This window comes from Juglans regia, chromosome 8 (assembly GCF_001411555.2).
Source record: "Juglans regia cultivar Chandler chromosome 8, Walnut 2.0, whole genome shotgun sequence".
Classification (NCBI taxonomy): Eukaryota; Viridiplantae; Streptophyta; class Magnoliopsida; order Fagales; family Juglandaceae; genus Juglans; species Juglans regia.
The window spans coordinates 26,301,681-26,328,863 of record NC_049908.1 but is presented as its reverse complement, the minus strand read 5'-3'; the positions used below and the strand labels follow the sequence as shown (position 1 = coordinate 26,328,863).

The following is a 27,183-nucleotide window of genomic DNA, read 5'->3' as shown; positions in this document are numbered from 1 at the left end:
TGCCACATTTGGTTGAAACTTTCATTCAAGATGATTCACGTACACTTGTATTTGATCACGTGCTTATTAGGAGCAACGTAACACTTCCTTATAAACATAAGAGGCCGCATTAATAGACTGAGCAATTGTAATCTAGAAAACAATATATGCTAATTCAACATGTTGACTTAGCATCCCAGATCTTGCAAGCATATATATATATAAACGAATTTCTTTCTTTCTATATGCGTTTCAACAAAGGCGCTCTCCAACATGGTTTCATGCTTTCTTCAACCTCGAAACATCCATCGACGCCTTTTGAATCAATTCTTCATCTTCTTTTTATTTCTGCTTCCCCATGCAAAGTCATTTTCCTTCGACTTCCCTAGTTTCCAGCCAAATATGAAAAGCATACAATTCGAGGGTGATGCATTCCCGTCTGGTAATGGAGTTCTTGAACTCACAAAGAATCAACTCAATGGCCTCATCAATGGAAGTGTAGGTCATGCCTCATATAGTGATGCTGTCCGCCTCCGGGATTCAAGAACAGGGAAGGTTGCCGATTTCACTACTCATTTCTCCTTTATCATCGATTATTTGAATGCGTCAGATTATGGTGAAGGGATTGCCTTCTTCATCGCACCATTTGAATATGTAATGCCTAACAATTCCGGAGTTGGGTCTCTTGGACTGTTTAGTGCTGGATCCAATTCTAGTACTAACACATCATTGAATAAAATTGTGGCTGTTGAGTTTGACAGTTTCAAAGACAGCTGGGATCCAAACGATAATCATGTAGGAATCAATGTCAATTCCATTGTCTCTGTGGCGAATGTCACATGGAAAAGCAGCATCAGGAATGGATCAAGAGCAAAAGCATGGGTAAGTTATAACTCAACTACCCAAAATCTTAGTGTTTTCCTAACGTATGCTGAGAATCCAGTCTTTGGCGGCAACTCCAGCCTTTCCCATAAAGTTGATTTGAGCGAGTTGCCTGATTTGGTTAGAGTTGGTTTCTCCGCTGCTACAGGTGATTATACAGAATTACATACAATAAGTTCTTGGTCATTCAATTCAAGTTTGGAGGTCGGAAATCAAGATAACAAAAACAACAAAGTGGGGTTGGGGGTTGGTTTAGGTGTGGGTTTTGGTGTATTGAGTTGTGGATTAGGTCTACTTTGGTTCATCTATTGGAGAAAAAGGGGTGATGGAGAAAATGAAGGTTTGGACGATGATGTCTTTATGGATGATGAATTTGAAAAGGGAACTGGGCCAAGGAGGTTCAATTATCGTGAACTCACTCATGCAACAAACAACTTTGCCGAAGGAGGGAAGCTTGGGGAGGGAGGATTCGGAGGCGTTTATAAGGGATTCTTAAGTGAATCCAGTACAGAAATTGCTGTTAAGAGGGTCTCGAAAGGATCAAAGCAAGGGAGAAAGGAGTATATGTCAGAAGTGAAAATCATAAGTCGTTTAAGACACAGAAATTTGGTTCAACTTATTGGTTGGTGCCATGCACAGGGTGAGTTCCTCCTCGTGTACGAGTACATGCCTAATGGAAGCCTTGATACTCATCTCTTTGGAGGAAAGATTATGCTAACATGGCCAGTAAGGGATAAGATAGCCCTTGGTTTGGCTTCATCTTTGTTGTACCTTCATGAAGAATGGGAACAATGTGTAGTTCACAGAGATATCAAGTCAAGCAACATCATGTTGGATGCAAATTTCAATGCAAAGCTTGGTGATTTTGGTCTTGCGAGGCTTGTAGACCATGAGTTGGGGTCACAAACAACTGTTTTGGCAGGTACTATGGGCTACCTAGCCCCAGAGTGTGTCACCACAGGCAGGGCAAGTAAGGAATCTGATGTCTATAGCTTTGGGGTGGTCTGCCTTGAGATTGCATGTGGAAGAAAGCCAGTGGACCCAAGGGAAGAACAGAGCAAGGTAAGGCTGGTAGAGTGGGTATGGAATCTCTATGGAAAAGGCCAAATCCTAGAAGCTGTTGACAAGGGATTAAGCATGGAATTCGATGAGCAGCAAATGGAACGCTTGATGGTAGTTGGGCTATGGTGTTGTCATCCCGATCCCATTATCCGACCTTCAATAAAGCAAGTGATAAATGTTCTTAATTCCGAAGCTCCATTGCCCGAACTTCCCTCAAAGTTTCCGGTGCCAATGTATTCACTACCTCCGGTGAATATGTCATGTATATTCTCCGATACATCATTGGGTCACACAGGGTCAAAGAAAGACCGGACACAGTGTTCATGTAGCAGTTGCTCTACTTATTTGTCAAATACGTCAGAGGGTTCTGCAACAGCTCTTCTAGATTCGGGTGTCGATCATGCAGCTTATGATCATGTTTAATAGATTTACTTCAATTAGGCCGCATTGATGATTTGTGTATTTTTGTTTCTCATATTGATTTCCAATATTAATTATATTCATAGCAATTAGGATTTTGGCCAATGGAGTCGTGTTGCTTAAAACTTTTATTAGTATCAGAATATTCATGATTCTTTTGCCGCTATTAAAGTTTTGATATATATGGTAGTACTAGCACTCTAAAGGCATTTTAATTTGTCTCCACAACGTCCTATACACAAAACAAACGTCCTAATTAGCCGACAACTCAATCTGTAAGAAACGTAGAGAAACATGAAAACTCAAGGGAGAATATTGATCATGATTTTTTTTTTTTGATAGAAAGATCATATCATTCATTCATAGGAAATCAAAGTGATTACAGACAATTATCAAGCCAAACGGCTTGAGAAATACAGTCCGGAATACAATTCCACCAAATAGCCATACTATCAACTTGAAACGCAGTCCTAGCCAACTTATGGGCTACCATATTGCCCTCCCTATAAACATGAGAAAACATACAAGCTGTAAAACACTGTACCAGCTTCTTAATCTCATAATATAACACACCTAATAAAGAATTAGACATGCTATCATCATTAAGGGCTTCAATACATAATAAACTGTCACTCTCCACCAGTAACTGAGAAACACCCATAGAGACACACTGCTGCAGGCCTCTAAATATGGCCAGAAGCTCAGCGCCCTCGGACCCTTCCATTAAACATTCAGCTCTACTCATCGCCATAAGAATACCACCCTTTTCATCCCTCAAAACAGCACCTACACCTGCCTTATCCCATTCTGAAAAAACAGCAGCATCAACATTTAATTTAAGCCAACCTGTTGGAGGTAATTTCCATTTGTAATGCTTCAAAGCTTGGACTCTTGATTGGCCTTGAACTTGATCAGAACTTTTCAGCAAAACAAGTGCACTTTCAGCCACCTTAGCAGGACTTAACAATTCCTGAGCATGTACCCACTTATTTCTTCTAAACCAGAATCCCCAAGCCAAAGCAAATAAAATAGGCAGCTTCTCATGCATTTTCCTCTCACACATTTGTAGCGCCAACTCAAATAAAGTAAGTTGCTTATCAAGAAATAAATCAGGGAGGTAAAGACGCCACACACCTTGGAGAGCTGCACAGTTCACCACGGCATGGGTTGTATCTTCCTTCTCCACAAAACAGAAGCTACACAAATCATCTGAGAGGACATGTTTCTTCACCAAGTTCACAGCAGTAGGAAGCCCATCCTTACACGCCCGCCAACCAAAAATCTTTATTTTATGCGGCACTCTCATTTTCCACAAGTGTTTCCAGAATTTTTGATGAGCATGCATATTAGAAGATTCAGCACACTGCAGTCCCATATGTGAATAAATGAACCTATAACAGCTTCTCACACTGAATAATCCATTTCTTTCATGTTCCCAAACTCTCCTATCTTCCACCGCATCTGAGTATAAAGGAGCGCCTCAAACCCGAAGATTACACCAACATATTGAATTGATTGATCTTTGTAATATTTTGTATTTAGTATAAGAAAACTGCTACATACATAAATAGATTACACAAAAATAAACTTACACACTATTATTTATAGTTTCATAACATCCGTTAGATCTACTTTATAATAAAAATAATTTTACAATCTGACGTACCACATCAAGACACATAAATTTGTGAGTTTATTTTTGTGTAATCTCTTTATGTCTAAAGTATTTTTTTAATATAAAATTAAGGATATATGGTACTGCATGCATGAGATTTCACGTAATTTGAGAGAGAAACGTTCTTGCACTCTAATTATTTTGAGGGGCTCTAATTTTAATTTTAGAATAAAAGCTCAAAGTAATTTATATAGACGCAAACAAAAACGAGAGGAAAAAATCAAGGGTTGGGATCGATATATATAATATATGTTAGTAATAGATCAAATTAATTAGAAGGAATATTCGACTTCTATGAAGAAGATGGCTCTACAAGATCGGACAATGCACCTTGTTTCAAAAAAAAAAAGTCAAGGACCACCTCACGAGTGAATATCATTAATTGCTTGACATTTTCTTTGCCTACCGAGTTTGAATATTAAGTAATCTGTCATATTCCAAGAAAATCAACTGCTTTTTAATCTTTCCGAGTGGTTGTATCCTCCACAACGGCTCGTGTGAAATTAACATTTATCTAAAAATTTTAAATTGACCGGAAGAGCTAAATTAAATTTTATATTTGTCTTAATAGCTTAATTGCAAGTAAAAAGACTCAAAGCACCCCCCCTAGTTAGAAAAATCCATCCCAAAATTCACCAACTTGGTCTCCTCCTCAAAAGTTATGGGACTCCACTGAAAAAATCTTGTAAGCCTTGGCAAAAAAATTTTATTTTTATTTTAAATCCATTCACATATCCATAATGAAAGGGAATATTTAATCAAGCAGATCAAGGTTTTCTACAATTCTTTTATCCAAACATTTTTTATAATTTGGTGAGATATAGATATAGGTATATGAACTCCAATATATTTAAAGTACGTTGAGTTCACATTGTCAAGAGCAGCATTTAATACAAAAAGATCATTATACTGAATCACCGTCAACAACCCATCACCGTCGACACTGTTGGTCCGTTCTGTTCTCCTCCACATCCAGTTGTTCCCGAGGCTGCAGAATTACAAATATTGTTTTCCCCTCTCTCGGAGAGCTAACTGGTATGTGAACATATATATGCTTTTTAATTTTCAAAATCTTACATTTACTTCATGAATCATTACAATATTTCAATTCATTGCTAAATGATTAATTTTATTTAGGGTTTTTATTGAATTTACGATTTAGGGTTTTTCACAGAATTCGAAATCTGATTGGGGTTTATATTTTATAATTTTGTTGTATAGCTCTCCATCAAGCTAAATTTGTATTTTATAATTGTGGAATGTATAATTTTATATTTTATATTTTAAGATTTAGGGTTTATATATGTTGTATGGCTCCTCATCGAGGATGAACATGTACAGTTCCCCATCTAGCTAAAAATAACTTGATTTCTTTCCTTTTTGTTTTTGTGGGTAATTTGTTTGTTTGTTCATATATATCTATTAGTAGATTTGAACCTGACAAATTTTTTTGGGTTGAATGGATGTCAATCAGTGATTCTACTGGTTTGGTTTTCTTGTGTGTTATGTGTTTTCTTGAATCATTACAATGTTTTCTTGCATTGTATGTATTCTCTATTTGAATTTCTTTATGTGTGTATTCTAAGTGTATTCTCTATGTATGCATTCTTTATGATCTTTCTTGCATGTGTGTATTCTCAGTTTTCTGTTATTGCATTGATGACCTTTCTTTCTTTATTATTCTTTATTCTGTGTTTATTTTGTGTATTGAGATAAGGAACCTAGAAGCTTTTTCTCTTGTGCTATGTAACCAGAGGCAAGTACTTTGCCCTTTTGGCTTGTCAATGCAATTCTTGTATTTGAGATTCCTTTATATCAATTTATTTGGTGTCTACTGAACACTTATAAAAAAAAAGTCAATTTTGGTTTATCCTTTTTTTTTTTTGTGTGAACTGGTATCAATATGTGCATAACTGCATATTGTAGAAACTTTAATGAGCTTCTGATTTAGGTTTTATATTGTTGTTACAGATTCTTTTTTATCAGATTTTATATTTTTATAGCAATTTTATTGTTATAGCAGATTTTTTTACAGCACATTTTTTATGGCTGCAAATTTTTTACATGAGAGCATTTGTCTTATGGCAGATATATATATATATATATTTATGGCAAATGATTAAAATTGAAAAACCGGACCAAACCGGTAAAATCAGAAGTACCAATTTAGGGAGCACCCGGTCCATAATCGATTTTTGAAAATGTAAAACTAATACATACCGGTTCGGTCCTAAACTTTGTCCAAAACCAGATTGAACCGATTACACCCCTATTGATATCCTCCTCACTTCTTCCATATGAGTCTTGGAGCATTTGGTTTCCACCAGGAACACCATATTGGGGCACTTTTTCTTAGTCAAAGGACTAAGCAGTCTGACTGTCCAAAGGTTTCCAAGCCCTCGATAGTTCCATACTAATAGACTCAATGATGTTGGCAGGGCTAGAAACCAGCCGTTACCAATATATTAGTAAACTGCTCATCCTCATCCAGCAGCCATTTGCTTTTCTTGGAAACAGAAAGGACTCACTTGGGAGACTTGTTCTATGCTCATGTTTGTGCAAGCATCCAAATTCATAGCTTGTTTGTCACGTGCCCTCCTCTTCCACTTTGTAACCTTATCTGAACTGGTCATGTTTTGGTCATTCTTCTTAATCATAATCACCTCACTAGTGTTTAGTTGATTGATATTACCCTGGTTAGCTCCTTGGCCAACCTCCTGATATGTAAGAGGGTTGACTATTGAGATCACATTAATATCAAGCTCAGGATTTTCATAGGTCAAATATTTATTCGACAAATACTAATTCGTACATAAATATGAGTCTGCATTTTCTTGATCTTGATCGTCAAGATATATATATATATATATATATATATTTATGAGTAATTCTACATACAATCATGAAGTGCGTAATCGCTTTAAAAAAAAGTGGAGTTTATTGTTAAAAAATTAATTTTTTTTTTCACGTGAGTCTCATACTTTATTCATTTTTTTTAAAGCGATTATGCGACGGTTATACAATTCATAATTACAAATATCTTTTCTCTATATTTATATATAGTTGCATTTGAACTAGTCCAAAAAACCTTAATATAATAAAAATGTGGTTCCTGATGAGTAGGAGTAGGTGGAACAACAAAACACAGAAGCAGACGACCAAAGCGAGCGCGCGTATGCTGAAAAGAACACGCATGAGTTAAATAAATATAGTTAGAACACGTATTGGCCTATCTTCTAGGTATAGGATGCCGACCACATTTGGTTGAAACTTTCATTCAAGATCATGATTCAAGCTTGTATTTGATTAATTAAGTGCTTGGGAGCAACGTCGTAACTCTTCCTTATTAGCGTTCCAGATCTTGAATGCATATATATATATATAAACGAACTTCTTTCTTTCTATATGCGTTTCAACAATAATGGCGCTCTCCAACATGGTTTCATGCTTTCGTCAACCTCGAAACATCCATCGACACCTTTCGATTCAATTAATCTTTATCTTCTTTTTATTTCTGCTTCCCCATGCTAAGTCATTTTCCTTCGACTTCCCTAGTTTCCAACCAAATATGAAATTAAGGATATATGGTACTGCATGCATGAGATTTCACGTAATTTGAGAGAGAAACGTTCTTGCACTCTAATTATTTTGAGGGGCTCTAATTTTAATTTTAGAATAAAAGCTCAAAGTAATTTATATAGACGCAAACAAAAACGAGAGGAAAAAATCAAGGGTTGGGATCGATATATATAATATATGTTAGTAATAGATCAAATTAATTAGAACGAATATTCGACTTCTATGAAGAAGATGGCTCTACAAGATCGGACCACCTTGTTTCAAAAAAAAAAAAAAAGTCTAGGACCACCTCACGAGGGATCATTAATTGCTTGACATTTTCTTTGCCTACCGAGTTTGAATATTAATTAATCTGTCATATTCCAAGAAAATCAACGGCTTTTTAATCTTTCCGAGTGGTTGTATCCTCCACAACGGCTCGTGTGATATTAACATTTATCTAAAAATTTTAAATTGACCGGAAGAGCTAAATTAAATTTTATATTTGTCTTAATAGCTTAATTGCAAGTAAAAAGACTCAAAGCACCCCCCCTAGTTAGAAAAATCCATCCCAAAATTCACCAACTTGGTCTCCTTTCAATTTTTTTTTTGTTTTATTTTTCTTTTCAATAAAGAAAAGTCATATAAGTGTCGGTACACGGTTTGGTACACCAAACTACTTTTACCTAGCAAGGCTCTTATTGCAATATGAAGACTTAGAATATCTCAATGATAACAGTGGACTAACTACATTGAGAAAAATCTTCCAAAGCATACAAGTCTTCATCTAGATTAAGTGCATCTCTAGCTAGATAATGAGCAACAATATTTGCACCTCTATTAGTATGGGTCACTGACCAATTAGCAAAGGAATTTAGGATTCTCCTTGCATCCTCAATCAATAAGCCCCCTAAGCTCCAATCGCTATTCGCATTATCTAGCATATTTAACACCTACAACGCATCTCCCCCTAATATGATCTGTTTAAACCCAATTTCTTTACAAAAAAAAAAAAAAATAGTTGCTGCCAACAATGCATATGCTTCTGCAGTAAAAGAATTTTCACCCAGATTTCTAGGAGCTCTAAGAGTGCGAAGAACCTAGCCCTTAAAGTCCCTAGCAATCACACCAATGCCAATTCTACCATCTGCATTTTTGGTAGTTACATTCCAGTTTAGCTTGTAAACTCCCTTTGTTGGTTTCCGCCATCTGGGTGGTGATTGAACTAGACTGGTCGGCCCCTTTTGGGGCAAGTTATTAGAGCTTTTAAATATCAACAGCTCAGCACTTGCTTTCCCGAGAAAAAGAGTATATAGGATACTTGAAACATTTTCCATGTGTGAATTCATTTCTTCTTGCCCATATTAGCCGACTGGTTATAGCAGCCTCCTCGAGCTCATCCTGCTCCAAGTTTCTAACCATATGGTTCCAAACATCTAGAAAATACTCACTGTGGCACACCATTTTTTGAATTTTTCTATAACTTTGGCTCCAAACATCCGGGACTCAACCTCCCATTCGATGATTCACCTTCATTGATGGTCTCAATCTCTCTATGGAGGTGATAGGCTTGGTATCCACTTATCTTCCCAAATATTCACTCTTTGACCATTGCCAATTCTCTAGAACAAGCCTTTCTTTAGCATCTTCATACTAGCAAAAATACTCCTCCAAGTATAAGAAGCTCCATACCCCAGTTTAGCTTCCAACATATCCACTGTAACAACCTGACCCAAATTTTTTTTAGAGATTTAAATGCAAATATTTTGATATTTCGATTTCTCATATTATTGTATAACCCTCTTATTGTTATTATTAGTATTATTATTTTTATTGGGTTTTATGACATTAATAAGTTGTTTATTTTTTTTATACGGATTTTATTATACCTATTATTTTAATTATAATTATTAAAATTTATTTTAATAATAATCTTTCTTATGTAGCTTAAATATTTTGAGACATTTCATCATCTTTCACGCCTTTTTCTCGAACGTTCTTTTTATGTCTCTTTCCGTCATATTAGTTCTTTTCTTTTTCATTTCATATTTTGCAACCGTTTTAAGTCGCATATCTCAGTTTGAACCTAAACATGTTTCTTCTTGAAACCGACGTACTCACGCAAAGGAAAAACCCTAGATGAGTCATATTTTTTACCCACGTTCAGCCCGTGAAGCACGACCTCCCCATGAACTACCTCGCTTTAGCCACCACTGTCTATATATTTAGATCCAGTTACATTCATCTTCTTGAAGCTCTTCGGTTGCCGCTCAACCTCCCATTCAATCGAGTGGAGAAAAAGAGCCCTAGCTCTTTCCAACGAACGAGCAGATGCACTCAAACTGTGCAGGACTCTCGCCGTCATCGCTGCAAACTATCACGTCTCTTCCACCCCGAGCTAGGTGCTTCTCTAGAGTCCACCACAGAAGACGTCGAAGCACCACCACCACTGTCAGATCATGCCGGTGCCAGCTCATGGACCACCGTTGCCTCAAACTTCTCACTGTGGAAAGTTATCTCATTGAAATCTCTGGTGTAGATCCAAGGCATAGGTGGTGGGGGTCTGAGATGTTTCATTAGCTTACAAATATCTCCCCTTTTAGAAGTGTCTGGATGACCATAGAACCCCATGAACATCCATGTGGGTCCATTTTCAATCTCCTAAGCTGTTGCACGTATATGTCATCTCGTATAGTTGTAGATATTGACATTCCTATCAGATTTCTGCATTAGAGCAAGTCCACTATTGCAGCCCACACTTTCAACAACAAGACAACTATCAAACCTTAATATCCTCCTCACTTATTCCATACGAGTCTTAGAGCATTTGGTTTCCACCATGAACACCATATTGGGCACTTTTCCTTAGTCAAAAGACTAACGATTAGACTATTCGAGTGTTCCCAAGCCCTCAGAAATTTCACACTAACAAACTCATTGATGTGGGTAGGGCTGGAAACCAACCTCTACCAGTATATTGGTAAACTGCTCATCCTCATCCAACATCCATTTGCTTTTCTTGAAAATGGAAAGATTCCCCCACCCCCCCTTCCCCCTTTCTCACCTTTTTCCTACCAGGCTTAGGACTCACTTGGGAGACTTGTCCTATGCTCATGTTTGTGCAAGCATCTAGATTCATAGCTTATTTATCATGTGTCCTCCTCTTCCACTTAGTAACCTTATCTAAACTGGTCATGTTTTGATAATTATTCTTAATAATAATCACCTCACTAGTGTTGAGTTGATTGATATTACCCTGGTTAGCTCTTTGGTTGGCCTATTAATATGTAAGAGGGTTGACTGTTAAGATCACATTAATATCAAGCTCAAGATTTACCATATAAACTCTAGAATTAATGCTTTGGTCTAATCTAGGCCTCTCAAAATCAAGCTTAGTATTTACCATATTAATAGCACCAGATTTCGATTTCTCCTTGGATAAAAAATCTTCATCTTCCTGTGTTGGAGCCTCAATTAAAGTTTTACCTTCCTTATTAGAGATTTGACCCTTGATTCCTTCCATTTCCTCTCTATGGAAACTTTCATGATTATCTCCTGTCTTCTTGGGATTATTCACTAATTTTGCCACCTCTTTTACAATGCCTGCTTCCTTTCCATAATTGGCCTTAGTCCCTACCACATCATCATCTTCAACATGCAAGTCTAAGGTTTGTGAGTCAAGCCCCATATTGAGACTTATTAGTGCCATGCATAGAAATTGTAACAGAGTCCACTAAACAACCATTCTCGCCATGCTTTATTATGGCACACTTGAAACAGGAAGATGGTAATCTCTCATAAAGAAAAGATGCCCAAACTTTATTCACATTCATGTTTAGAAGGATACCTCTCATAAGAGGTTTGGTGATTTTAATAGCGACTTTCACCCTTAGATAAGACACCGGCCATTTGATACCCTCTTCATCAACATATACCTCTTCCACCTCGCTAATCATACGACCAATCTGCATGCCTCCAAGAGATATATTGTGGAGTTGAATTCACAGGAATTCTTTGTTGAACACAATGTCTCTCAGAGCAGAACTACCATCAATGGTGTTAAGGCATAGCAGGTTTTGATCAAAAGACCATAGCCTACCTCTATATGCTTTCTACAAGTCTTTGTCATTTTGAAACTCAATCATAAACATGTTGGCACCAACTTCTCTGAACATCACTCCTCCATTTGGTTTCCATACCTTTAACATCATAGCCTTGAATGCTTCCCTGTTGATGGATCTTTCTGAGACAATCAAACCTATCAAACTTTGTTTCCCTTGTCTCCTAACCGCTGCATCAACAGTGATATCGAGTGTGATCTCCTTTTGTTCAACCTTAGTCAAACTAAAACTACCCCATTTCTCAATGATTTCTTTTGTCATGTTGTCTTCTCTCAATAATAGCCACTCGCTTGTAATCCCTCCTCAGTCAAAAGACTAGGAGACAAACCTTGCCTACAGTAAGAGAAGACAAAACTCCTCAGCGAGAGCCAGGCGACGCCATTACTATTTATTTCGGTGCATAAATTGACTCAATATATAATACCAACAACCCTCTAATTTGAAAGAACTAATTCCCTTAAGTAAACTCACAATGCAGATTATTACCTTCTTCCCAATGATATAAAGGATATATCGTGCATTCTGACTGTTGACAACATGTTTTGTACACCAGTTCCTCGATCTTACACACAAGCAACATAAGAGCTTAGTGAGTGATTAAGCACCTTCGATGCCTAAGTTAGTTCTTAGGGTGATAGAGAGGATTTCCTATGTAAGAGTGCATGAGAGTTGATTTTTGACCTTGGGTAAAGTCTTTATACTTCCTATCGAGGTGGGCCCCACTTCCTGTGTCAAGGAATCTGTCTCCAGTATAGGGTGCCATGTCGTCATATTTAATGCGGCGTGATTCTCCCAGCTCACGTCCCCTGTGACAGGTGGGTGAGTGCAATCACTATCTGGATATTCTGTCAGGAACAATGCCTCCCATCGGGATCTCCTATCTACGCTTCATATCTACACATTTAATGTGCCGTGGTGTCCTCACAAGTCATCAGGACAGGTTGCATCAAAGCAGGTGTTGTCCCATCTCCCATGCTAATCCTTTTTCCACGTGAACTTTGAGCCCTTTTTCTCCTGCATCGCTTGGTGGGCTGATTACATCCTGACTATTGGGCTTCCTAGACTTGGTCTAGGCTCGGTCTAGGGGAGACTAAAAGTATCCCTTCCAACCACCTTTGTAATTTTATCTCTTGATTGAAGTTTTGCATCTTTCATTTATTTTCAGGACCCATGATGTAGCCACGGGCTCATGCATTGGGCCTAGTTCAGCCTCCTAGCTCTACAACAATTGAACATGGTCGAAAGCCTCATTATTCTTTATGCCCTTCACAAGTACTTGTACAATAGTTGTACCGAGATAGGTCTACCATATGTATCACAAAACATCAAGTGCTAACATTCTTAAATTTAAAAGCCAATTCTCCTAGCTAGCTACTATTTTATACATTTCTTATTAGGTGGTTGGGTTGGGCTCTCACTATACCATGATAAAACCTAAAAACTCAGGAAAAAAACTATTATTTATGTGACAAAAAATTCTATGTACTATACTTTTATTTCATTTTTATCATATTATAATGATGTGGCATTGTCCATTATCTTCAAAAATAAAATTTATTTTAGAAAAAAAATAAACAATATCAAAAAGTGATAAAAATATCACGTTTTACATTTTCACCTGCAAGTCACATTCGCCACTTGGAAGTAACATAGCCGTGTGAATTGTTGAGGTCAAATGATGGAATCAAGAATCTCATTTCGAAATTTAAAAAAGGTTATAATAACTAATGAAAAATTCTATACACTATACTACTATCTCACTTTCATTCCACTATGTAAGATCATATGACATATTTATCACCATTGGATGATCTTTTACCATCCAAGAATGATGATAAATATGTCACATCTTACATAGTACCAAACCATGCACACGACTATAGCGTAGAAGCTACGTACCACATGATGGGTTCTTGTTGGTTCTTGAGCAACTAAGAATAACAATTTTAAGATAAAAAATATATATTATTATTCAATATTAGAAAAGATCTAGGGCTCGCCATTAGATATAATTAAACGATTAATCCATGCGGTTCACAAAAAATGTGGAATGTAGAACCTCGGATGAACATGATAAGTGAAATGCTAGATCCAAAAAAACAAATTACAAATTACTTTATAAACAATAGATAGATATACATATATATATATATATATGTATGTATGTATATATTATACTATAAAAGTGGCTATCGGCATCATGTGAACATGCTACAGTAATTTTGTTTGACATTTTATTTTCCATTTATGCCCCTATATAGCTGGTTATTATTAAAGTTTTGTCCATAGCTCTTGTATTTTACTTTCTACTTGTGCCCTTCAGTGAGTGACCATTATTACGGTTTTGCCCTTGGTTCTTCTCGTTGTGGTTAGAATTCTTCTTCCTTCTTCTAATTTTAGGCATCATGTTGATTATTTTAGGCAAGGGGAAGGGGAAGGGGAGAGAGAGAGAGAGCGGAAGGAAAAAAAAGATTTAGCCGTGTTTAGATACAGAAATGATTTCATCTCATCTTATCTTATCTCATATCATCATTACAACTTTTAAAAATTCTCACAAAAATATAATAAACAATTTAATTTTTTTAAATCCCAAAACATGAATAATAATATTAAAAAAAAATATTCTAATAATATTTTATTTAACTTTCATATAAAATTATCTCATCTCATTTCATTCTCTAAACTTAAGATTTTAATTTTTTTTATATAAATGGCGTGGCATAGGATGGAGGGCTAGGCTTGTGTGAAATGTAGGGGCGGGTGGTTGGGCTTCTTATGTTAAGTTTTGGACTTTGCATTTGGGGAAAAAATGTCACTTTATAAATTGGCCCATGTAAAAAAAATAATTCTAAAAATTCTATCTCTTGGTAAAATTTTATGAAAAATACTGTACTCTTGAAAAAATAAACTTTAAACTTGGGCAATATGTTATTTTCTTCCGTTTTAAATTCTGTGATTATTGAATTTATTTGTTACATTTTAGTATTAGACATTATATAACTTTTGCTTCTAAGTATTTTACATGTGATTAGTTACAAATTTAGAATTAAAAAGTGCTCCTATTTTATTAATGTTTTTTTTAAAAGTTATCAAAAATTAACTTGTGTAAATCCATGACTTTTTTTTAATTTTTAATTTTTAATTTTTTTTAACTTTGTTTCACTATTTTTCTTCATTTCTTCATATCTCATTAACTGTCAATTTTATTCTGCTCTTACTAGTGTGTGTATATACACACACATATATGAATAATGTCTATATTGTCATAGGTTGTGCAAGTGTCACACACTTTTTTTGAAAAAGAGTGAGGTCTACTATTAAAAAATTAATTTTTTTTATGTGGATCCTATATTTATAAACTTTTTAAAAAGAATACACGGCGCTTAGACACTTGATAACTGCAAATATCATTTCTTTATATTGTATATATGTGGTACGTTAGACAATTCTTTTTATACTAACTAAATTATGTTCTACTCATATAAGATTTATAAGGTGGCTTTATACTTATTTTATAGACCTAACATATAACTTCTATATTATCTATATATATATATGATATATTTTTTTTAATACAAATCCTTTATTTTGTGTTTTGTTCTAGCCGCGACGCCTTATTTATTTGAATAAAACTATTATGCCACTTCATTTTGACTGCTCCATTTGACCTGTTGGTCAAAAATTTTTTTTTTTACTTAATGATTAATGAAGTGATTTTAAGTATATTGATGTATTTTTTTATTTTTTAAAAATATTTAAATGTATTAAAAAATTATAAAAAAAAAATCATGAACAGTATGTCCAATGATAAGAGTGGGCCGGCATAATAGCCCCACTCTATTTATTTTACTTCTTATTGTTGAGAGAAAGTACCAAAGAGTTCTGCAAAAAGAAAAAGAAAGCGAAGGGATAGGTACAAGGAAAAGGACTAACGGATAAAGTACACAACAGTGATAAAGAAACTAGGCTGCCCAACTGAACCAGTTGGTGAAAGTTACCGAAAGCTAGAACTCTGGACGTACAAATTGATCAATTGTTAGATCATGAGCTCCCTTTTAAAAGAGGCATTGATAACCTAAAAGAATGGTGATCTTATTTAAAGATGCACACGAAGCCACATTATAACAAAGCAATTAAAGGTGAGCAACATATATGGTCATGGTCAAAAGACACAGCTTATATTATGCATATGCTTAACCTTTTACTCTTTGTCCTCAACTTCCTAGCTTTTACTTTAAATTTTCTAAATGTTTATTCTAGCCTATCCTTCCGGCCTTGAAGAGATTGAAAATATGGGAAAGTTCCATATTTTTTTAATCTAATGTTTGTAATTGTTAAACACACTTGTATTCCTTTTTATGTAAGAGAAAGATAAGGATACATGATCATGATCATACATGCACCTAAAGATAAACATAATATGCAAGAGATAAAACATTAACATTATCTCCCATCATTAGAACAAATATATATATATATATATATATATATATATATATATACACACACACACATACATACATGTACATGATTTATACAGTCTTACGGTGTGCAACTCTCGTATAGTATTTTTGAAAAAGAAAATAGATAAATTTGAGACCCACATAAAGAAACCAACTTTTTAATAGTGGATTACACTTTTTTCAAAATGAGTACATGAGTCTTGCACACCTCAATAATATATATATATATATACATATATATATATATACATATATATATATATTATTGTGAAAGCTATGACATAAAAGTAAAGGCAATGCAAGAAAATAAGTAATCACACGACACGAAACTAACGTGGTTCAACAAAGTGTCGACATCTACAGAGTTGTAGAAAATTTATTATCTTGAAGAATGATAAAATACATCTTGGGACGGAATTATACAATTCTAGACAGTCATACTATCATAACATGCATATTTATATAGTTACAAGACGAAAATCCTAATGCTTCAATTATCGTCTCATTTCCTTGAGCGAGATGTCAAGCGAACTATCTGTCTGACGTTCGTTTGAGTAACATATCGAGCATCGAGCAAACTCTCTGCTTTGAGGTTTGTTCGAGTGACCTGTCACGCTAACGTCAAGCAAATTTTCTCTCTGGCGATTCTCGAGTCACAAGAGGCCATCAAAATTTTTTCACAATATCTGCCCAAGCCTTATTGAAAACCCACCAAAAAATTGTAACAAATCCTTCTCGAATCGGGTTATAATCAAATCCACTCACCACAATAATAAACCAAGCTACACAAACCGAACATATGTATGTATGTGTATTTGTATTTTATATATATATTTGAAAGGTTTCAAGCTAGTGCTCAACGCACGCCAGGGTTGTGCCCATACTCCAATGTTCTTCCTTTCGTAATCGCTTTAGATTAATTATACTCCACTGCGAAGCGTACATTTATAATTGCTAGGTTGAGCCCGCAAAACAATAAGAGTGCATGCCTGCCTAGCTAGTTAGCAAAAATGCATGCAGGTGGCGCCGTCCCACTTCTCTCGACTATTTTCTGTCATTTTCATGGAATAATTCTTGCTAGTAAACCCACCATGTAAATGATGAGAAAGCAAGCAGTACCGGGTGATTCAAGAGTTGAATCATTCAAAAGTTCACGGGAGGAATTAGGTCGGCTCGTCCTCGTGAGTCGTGACAATGCAGTGACAATACCCACATTATTCTCCTTTCGCTGAAAGCTGGTACCGGCGGCCTTGTTCTTTGTGTGTGTCACAAGATAATACAAAGGGAAAGAACTTCACATGATGGTGGATTTGGCCACGTCCTTTTGTGATACTTGCGGTTGGGTTTAGCGGGTAGCTTTTTCAATGCACAGTATACTACTTTGTCAACTGAGAAAACTGATTGACAAGTTAAAGGTTCGTTTGTTCTCAGAGATAAAATGAGATGAGTTGAGATTAAAGTTAAAAAATTGAATAAAGTATTGTTAAAATATATTTTTTAATATTATTATTGTTTTGAGATTTGAAAAAGTTAAATTATTTATTTTATTTTGTGTGGAGATTTGAGAAAGTTGTAATGATGAGGTGAGATGAGATGTTTTTGAAAAACAAACAAGACTAAATTAACACGCAAAATCTCCGGTTCAAATCTGTCAAACTAGGTGTAACTGCATATATATATATATATATATATATAAAATAGATATATATATAAGAGATGATAGTTATAGTTATAAGTGTACAAATATTCATGTATAATCACTTTGAAAAAAATAAATAAATACTGTACTCAATTTTTTTTTAAATTATTATACGATACTTATTTATTATACGATTGTATATAGCCTGGCTCTATCTATAATATAATATAGGCCTACACACACATGTATATATATATATATATATAAAATTCAGATGTTTCCAAACAACAAATATATATTTGTCAAAGCACACAAGTACCGTTTCCTCTTATAATTAACTACTAAAATTGTCAAAAGGTAGCATACGTCAGGATAATTAACTACTCTAATCATGTGATAGTTTTTCTTAATTAGGACTAAATTGCCCTTCTGTATAGTACATTTAAAATATTGGACTCGCCCCTCAAACGAAACCGTGAAAGCTGGCTAGCATTTCCCATAAACATATATAAAACTAAACTAAAACATTCGACATTCTACGATCGAAGAGCAACATAGAAAAGAAGTGGCGCCAGTCCTTCCTTGGATGCAGTTATTTATTATATGTCATTTACTTGGCATTATAAAACTCTGCAAGTCTTTGATGCTATCGATCAAGTTCCAAACATTATTTAGATGCATTTAGAGATGCGTTTTGGCATTTATTACAGGTAAATCCATGGTCCTAGCTAGGACTAATATAAAACATATCTGACATTGGGGTTGTTTCTGTTGTTCCTTCCGAAAGAGTTCAAGTTCTTAATTTGTAACCCAGAATTTGTGGTTTTCATGGTTCTCATCATCATGAAATTGATATTTCAGGTCAATATGGAGATCAGGGCAAACTGGAGTCGGCAATGGGGTTCTCTAGTTGGCTGCAGCTTAGGAGCCGTGATTCTGCTGCTGTTCTTCTTCTTGCTTGCTGATCGTTCTGAGAAGACCTTAGTTAGGTTCTTCCTCATCTTTTTCTCCCACTATACTCGCTACTTAACCTGCTTGTAAAAAACCAACATTACACAAATGAGAGAGAGAGAGAGAGAGAGAGAGAGAGACTGTCGGACGGCGGAGGTTGCATTACTTTAAGAGTGCAGAGCGACTCTTCTTCTGCATAAAACTCACAGCAGCATCAAAATACTCATGAATTAAGTGCATTAGAAAAATTAGTTGAGTCCTTTTTTGTTCTCTCTTATACTTTTTTCTTTCCCTTTCTTTCTTTGTTTCTTTCTTGTATTCTCATTTTTGTCGACATTTAGTGTGTCGACATTTAGTGCAGTAAAATGTAACAAAAAACATTTATATCTTATAAGTGCGTGACATAAAAGACGAAGCTGGTAATGATGATGTTCAGCAAGTCACATGCATGCTTACATGAAGCAAAGGACTGCGAATCTGTGACTCTACAGTAGATGTCCCCATTAATGTGCCATGTCTTTTCACCTTCACAGGATACTTTTGGCATTTCTAAATCAGTCCACCTCGTTTTCTGGGAAAGAAATTTATGTGCTTTATTTTTCATGTGACCCGAGATGTATATATGCCTTTTGAGTTCACAATGAAACCGGATTCATCCATTCATTTGACCTGAGGTTTGCTTCACATTTCGAGTACCCTTCAATTCAAGGCGCATGATAATTAATTCATGTATGATGATGCAGGAGAGTTCTATGGAACGACGGTCAAGATTCTCATCCTGACGTGAAGCTCTATACTGACAATCCCCAACAGGTAATAAATGCTTTAACCCTTCTTTTTTTGTTTTTTTTTTTTGGCTTTTCTCTAGTTTTAATTATCGTACGTGAAACCAACGTTCTTACAAAATCAAAATCTTAAAGGTACCCTGTTTCTCAATTTCAATCCTAAAATTTTATAAATATATTAATTTACTGATTAGATAACTCGTATCAGGTGGTGGTGGACAATGGCCTCCTGCAAGTAAATTTCTCTAGACCAGATGGTCATGTCTTGGGAATAAAGTACAATGGTATCGATAATTTACTTGAAGAACGTAATAGCAGAGAAGATAGAGGGTACGTACGTACGTACATGCATTCCCCAACATTTTAAAGTCATAGTTTTTTGAGCCATTTGCCTGGAAACTTCAAAGCATTCAAGCTAGCTTATACATCATTTTCCCATGAATATTGTGCTTATTTTAGCTTTGTTCGAAAAAATCAAACACGTTCAGGTATTGGGATGTAGTTTGGAATGAGCCAGAGGGTCGTGGTACTGGGATCTTCGAGAGGTATTTAAATCTTCTTTTCCCTGATTAATACCTGCATGAATTTGGTCGAAACAAATGTAGACGATGGACCCAACTATTTGCAGAGTAGCAGCAACAGAATTCAGGATTATAACTGAGAGAGAAGACCAAGTAGAGCTTTCATTTGGCACGACATGGGACGTCTCGCTCCGGGGACGGAAAGTGCCCTTGATCATAGACAAAAGGTACATGTTATCAAGGGGTGATTTTAGAATCAGGAAGATGTATCTTTTGTGCAGAGCGATATATCAACATGAAAATGATCAACTTTGCAGGTACATATTGCAGCGTGGAATTTCTGGATTTTATTCGTACGGAATATTTGAGCGTCTTGAAGGATGGCCGGCGGTGGAGATTCCTCAGATTAGAGCTGTTTACAAGCTCCAAAAGGACAAGTACTTATAAAAGATGTTTCATTTGATTTTATGTAAAATATACTTAGCAAAATGATTTTAAGTTGACGGCAGTAGAGTAAATCAATGGTCAGATTTCACTTCATGGCTGTATCGGAGGACAAGCAGAGGATCATGCCAATGCCGGAGGACCGCCTGAAGGGTCAAGCCCTCGCCTACCCGGAGGCTGTTCTTTTGACCGATCCAACAGATTCTGAACTTAGAGGAGAGGTACAATACTTTCGGTTCATCCTCTCTCGTCTAAACACAAACATTAAGACCTTATCTACATAATTCATCAATCGGTCCTATAAAAGAGAATTGTTTATTCCTTATTAATATATTTAAGACCTTATCTATAAGTAATATGAGATTATTTCTCAACACCCTCCCTTACATGCAGGTTAGTATTTTTTTCTAATCCTTGTAACATGGTAAATATTATAGGCCCATTCATCCTGTGAGAGGATCTGATACCATAAAAAAATTATTAACTTAATTCATTTCATAAAATCGATTCTATAAAATAAAATTACTCATTCATTATAAATATGTTCGTCTAAGAGTTTATATATAGATAATTCGAGATTATTCAGTAACAAAATATTTCTCTTAGAAAATTTGTAACATGCATCATTTTGTTTTCCTTACATATCTATTATATCTTCTTGAAAATATATACATCATCTTAAGTAAAAGGCTTACATCTTTTGTGATGATTTATTTCTTTTGGAATGTCCTTTCGGACTTGGGAAATTTGTTGGAGGACGGACCCGTGACACAAAACTGTGGGGCACTCCGCATGCAGGTGGATGACAAGTACCAATACTCGTTGGAGGACAAAGATAACAAGGTTCATGGGTGGATATCAGCTGATCCACCTGTCGGATTCTGGATGATAACTCCCAGTAATGAGTTCCGTACAGCGGGACCCATCAAGCAAGACCTTACCTCCCATGTGGGCCCCATTACCCTTGCGGTAAGTCCACCTACTCCCCTCCGATATATATATATATATATATATATATATATTTTTTTTTTTTTTGCGATATATCATGGTTTCTTAGGGTGAGTTTGGATCTAAATTTATCTAAATTTATTATTATAATTTTTTTAAATTTTAACATAAAATATAATAAATAATTTAACTTTTTTAAATTTTAAAATAATAATAATATTAAAAAATAATATTCTAACAATATTTTATCATCTCAACTCAACTCAAGTATTTAAGAGTATTTATTTTATATATATGATGTGACATCATTTAGATTATATATTTCTTTAAGTGAATGTTAAGAATAATCAATTAGAAGTAGTGAGGCAGTGAGTGTAAAATGTACACTGTTATAATAGTTTCTCTCTAATATTACTCTTTAAATAAATAATATTAAATATAATTTTAGAATATATATGTTTCCAATATTTTATATAAAAAAAAAAAAAAAAAAAGTAGCAATAATTTAACCGGGTTTTCCTGTTTAGATGTTTTTGAGTACTCACTACGGTGGGAAGGAAACAGAGATGAAGTTTGAAGATGGAGAGGCATGGAAAAAAGTTTTTGGGCCTGTATTTGTTTATCTCAATTCTGTTGACAATGGGGAGAATCCCTTGGAACTTTGGGCAAACGCAAAAGAGCAGGTATTAAATTTCTCATGTTATTAGGCTTTTGTTTTCCTTCAACTTATTTTGCCAAAGTATTATATATAATTAATTTCACACATTTTTTTTTTTTTAGAAATAATTCTTGCAGTGGTGAATATGCAATCGTCGCACAATCACTTTATAAAAAAATAAATAAATACATGATTTATATGAAAAAAATTAATTTTTTAATAATAAATTTTATTTATTTTTTAAATAATTACATTACATTTACACACTCTACAATTATCTATAACGTTATTTAATTTTATTTCTTTTTTCACTAGATGTTGATTGAAGTGGAAAGCTGGCCATACGATTTCACTCAGTCAGAAGATTTCCTTTCTGCTGATCAGCGTGGAACAGTTTCTGGTCAATTGCTTGTCCGTGAACCGTATGCAACTTATATTATATTTCAATTTTTGCATAATTTATATTTCAATTTTTTTAGATGGAAAATAATTTAGTCATAAATATATTACATAAAAATAAATTTATAAATTAATATAATTTGATATGGTATATCAAATTATAAAGTAATTTTTATTATAAAATAAATCTAACGGATTTTGTAAAATTAGATCAACATATAGATTTATTTTGTATAATATCTTTGTATTTATAGCAGTTCTCTTTTTAGAATACACGTCATTCACGTGCTATAATTTAAATAATATTATTTATATATTTTTTTTGTATAAATTCTATAATTATGAAAAAATATTTTTTATTATTTAGTTAGTAGTCAACCCAATTCCAATACTTCTAAGATTATTTTACTTGTTTTGCTATATACATATATATATATATATATAAATATATATATTAGGTATGTGAATGAGAGATTAATGTGGGGGCAATCAGCATATGTGGGCTTAGCGGCTCCAGGAGAGAAGGGATCATGGCAAAGAGAAAGCAAGGCAATTACTTAATGCTGCATAAATTTCCATTGGAGTAGAATAAAGAGTGATTAGATTAATCTATTATTAATGAAGTGTAGCTTTCTTTAATCTTTATGGTGCGCGCAGGGATATCAATTTTGGAGTGAAGCTGATGAGCAAGGATATTTCATAATTAAAAATGTCAGACCAGGGGATTATAATCTGTATGCATGGGTCCCTGGTTTCATTGGGGATTACAAAAATGATACCCAAATCACCATCACACCAGGTAATTCGACTCTCTACCATCTAACACATTAATTAATTACCAAGTCAAAAGGTTGTTATTTTTGTACGTTAGGTAGCCTGTAATTTTGTCATGATTGGTGTTGTTAGGTTTTATTTTCTTTGAATAATAAGATTATTGTGTGTATTTTTTCTTGTAAGTTGACTCTAGTGAATGTGGAAATACTTTAATCATAAATTATAAAATTAAATTCATAAACTGGTGTGATTTAGTGTAATATTTTAGATTGTAAAATTAATTTTTTTTATAAAATAAAGTTAATAAATCACATAAAACTACTTTAATTTATAAATTTACAACTACTTTTATGATTATGATACTTCTCATGTGCACTAATTTCCATTTTGTTAAAAATAAAAACACAATAATAATTAATTTACAAGCACAAATTTAGAAAAGGCTGAAATTATGGATAATTTAGATATGAAAATTTTATACATCATACTACCATCTCACTAAGCTGTAAGATGTGACATATCTATTACTATTAAATGATTATTTATTATATATTTTTTTATTATTTAATAATGATGAATGTATCTTATATTATTTAATATGATTAAAATAAAATTAAAATGTGATATATAATATTACTAATTTGAGATTTAGATAAGGTACTACAACTGCCAACAACCGTTGAAAAATGTGCAAATAACACCCACTAGGGAAATGATGCGACAACTTAAAAAGATACAACATTTTGGAACATTTTGAAATATCAAGCAACAATTATTATTAATGTTGTTGGGAAAAAAATCTTTTGAATTGTATTCAGGTGACAGCTTCATTAATAATGTTCCTTGAAAATAATTATTTCTCAACAAATTCTACCGAAATTTTTATTATGGATGGTCGGAGAATTTAGCGTATATGTTTGGATTAATTTCTGCAATTACTTGTTTATATATATATATATATATATATATAATTAATCTATAGTGATCGCATGCATCCATTAATGCATGCAGGCTGTGAAATCAAACTGGATGTATTGGTGTACGAGCCTCCAAGACATGGTCCGACTGTGTGGGAAATTGGCATCCCCGACCGCACCGCCGGAGAGTTCTATGTACCTGATCCATACCCGACACTCATGAACCGATTGTACAACAATCACCTAGAAAAGTTAGTCACACAAACATACATACATATATACATATATATATATATATATATAAACACACACATTGATCATGATGTTTATATATACTTGTTAACTCAATCGCAGGTTCAGACAATATGGTTTATGGGAACGGTATGCAGATTTATATCCCGATCAGGATCTCATCTACACCATTAACAATGGCGATTATCATACTGATTGGTTTTTCGCCCACGTCACGAGGTATATATATATGATCAGTCGTATGATAAATACATTCTTTTATCATCCTTTAACGAGGTATTAATTTTTTTATTAATTTATAAATCATTTAATGACACGTCTGACAAATGAAAATATGATATATAATTAAAAATTTATAAGATTCGTAATTCGTTACAAGAAAATTATTTATTTGTGACCAGTTATTTCTTGTAAAAATAACTATTTCCTACTAAAATGAATATGCTTTCATCGTAAATAGTCATTATCATCACAAATAATCTGTTACGAATACTCGTTTTACTTGAAATGATATTATTCTTCTCCATTAGTATTAATATATATTTTATTGCAGAAATGTTAATAATCGTACATACGAAGCAACAACATGGCAGATCGTGTTTGGACTTGACAATGTGAACGACAACGGCAATTACACACTGCAATTAGCATTGGCTTCAGCTCAAGATGCTGAATTGCAGGTTTGACCCACAAAATTTTAGAGCTGAATTTTTCTCGAATTTTCGTTCTAATTATTTTGGGTTAATATATATATATATATATATATATATATATATATAATATTAACAGCTTGATTGATGGGTTTCTCGTGATGATTGGTTTATTTGTAAGGTTCGGTTCAACGAGTTGGGCGGTGCCAACCCTCCACACTTTTCAACAGGACCCATTGGTGGAGACAATGCCATAGCAAGGCACGGAATCCATGGCTTATATTGGTTGTATAGCATTGATGTAGGAAACAGTCTTCTCCAAATAGGTAAAAATACAATCTATCTCACACAGTCAAGAAGCATAAGCCCTTTTCAAGGGGTCATGTATGATTACCTTCGTCTTGAAGGGCCTCCTCAAGATCAATACTGAATCCACTGATAATGATCGTCTGATCAATTGAAATAACATCTTAGATCTTGCAGCTTACATTAACATGATATATATATATATAGATAGATAGTGATCTTTGTATAATTTTAGCCATAAGTTCAAACAACATTTTTTGCTACATTTTGTTAGCATAAGTATCATTGAAAAAGTTCTATTAATATTAGGGTGCGGCTACTATACCGCACCCTAATATGTATTTAACATATTTAAATACATTTAAAAAATTAAAAAAATATACCAATACATTTACAATCACTTCCTTAATCACTCAAATAAAAAATTTTGACCAGCGGTCAAATGGAGGTGTCAAAAGGAGTGGACATAGTAGTGTTTTTCTTAATATTAATGTTATCACCACCTAATTAATTTAGCAATAGCATCTTAAAGCATGTGCACAGAATCGCAACCAGGGGTGAAAAAAAAAACCCCGGACCGAATCAAGCTAGTGGGTTTGGTCCGTTTCTAAACTGGTTCAGTCTGGTACCGATTTAATTTTTTTCAAAACTGGTTGAAATCGATTCGATTCTGATTTTCTTTTTTCTAACACCAGACTGGACCAGTTCATATATATATAACTTTAAATTTTTTATATATAATTGTATATAAAATAATTTTGTATTATAGGCTAAATTATTAATTAATATAACATTAAATTTTAAAATCCTTTATAAATAACAATATATTATCACTATAGTCTATATTATTAGTAGTCGTACTAATATTATATTACTATATATTATAATATACTATAATATGTCACTATAGTCTGTCATACAATTATAATATATAGTATCTGTTTAGGTTTAGAATCAGTGCGGTATCGGTTTTTCAAATTTCACCAATTTAGTTATAAAATATGTCCAAAATCGAACCGAACCGGACCGGTCACACCCCTAATCTCAACCCTATGGCAATGTCACCATTAATCCAATGCACAGAGAAGGATTTATTGTTTGGTTCTAGGGGAATTGATCAGGGAAAAAGATGGCGATTCTTTGATTAGGAAAATGCTTGGGGAGGGACGTTTGTTGTGGAATTTTTGTGAGAATAAAAAGTTGAAAGTTCCAAAATCAGAATTATAATAATATAATTAATCTCGAAACGCAATTATATTTTATACTTAGTGCATGTTTGAGAATGCGGTGAAAAATATAGCTTATAGTTTTAGGGCTTATAGCGTATATCTCAAGTAATAAGTTCTACTATTAAAACGTTATTTACTGTTTGGTAACTATATGTTTAAAGTATTTTTAAATATGCTACGTTTGTTTGGAAACAAATTAAAAACATGTTTTCTGAAGTAGAAATGACGATTATTTATATTTATAGAAATTATGATCATTTCCTTGAGAATTTGAAAGTTGTAATTATCTTAAAGTTGTATGGGTATTTTCGTCTATTGACAGTGTTTTTAAAATTCGAATTACATTCCTCATTATCCGGAAAAACACGTTTGAGCAAACGTATTTTTTAACTTATTTGAGATTAAAAGTGCTTTTTTATTGCCCAACTTAATAATATAAATTTTCTATTAAAGAGTTTTTAAGGCTATTTAAGCACTTTTTAAGACTCACATTGCAACCCGAAACAAACCCTAACTAATGTACATGGCACGTACCATCACTTGTGGTTGC

At 34.0% G+C, this 27,183-nt stretch overlaps 2 protein-coding genes across 2 annotated transcripts; both read left to right on the top strand.

Annotated features, from left to right (window-relative positions):
- Positions 1-253: 253 nt before the first annotated feature.
- LOC109003647 (L-type lectin-domain containing receptor kinase IX.1-like) lies at positions 254-2,438 on the top strand. The gene has a single exon (XM_018981883.2). The coding sequence runs from the start codon at positions 382-384 to the stop codon at positions 2,344-2,346; it is 1,965 nt and encodes a 654-aa protein (XP_018837428.2). The 5' UTR covers positions 254-381; the 3' UTR covers positions 2,347-2,438.
- A 15,903-nt stretch (positions 2,439-18,341) lies between these two features.
- LOC109003646 (rhamnogalacturonate lyase B-like) lies at positions 18,342-25,585 on the top strand. Its single transcript, XM_018981882.2, has 17 exons — positions 18,342-18,509; positions 18,661-18,788; positions 19,494-19,563; positions 19,744-19,865; positions 20,024-20,080; positions 20,164-20,283; positions 20,374-20,493; positions 20,586-20,721; positions 21,299-21,469; positions 21,976-22,131; positions 22,422-22,528; positions 22,964-23,054; positions 23,163-23,304; positions 24,291-24,447; positions 24,551-24,667; positions 25,002-25,128; positions 25,280-25,585. Exons 2-17 carry the CDS (start codon positions 18,667-18,669, stop codon positions 25,526-25,528), a joined length of 2,064 nt encoding a protein of 687 aa, XP_018837427.1. The 5' UTR covers positions 18,342-18,509; positions 18,661-18,666; the 3' UTR covers positions 25,529-25,585.
- The last annotated feature ends 1,598 nt before the right edge of the window (positions 25,586-27,183 follow it).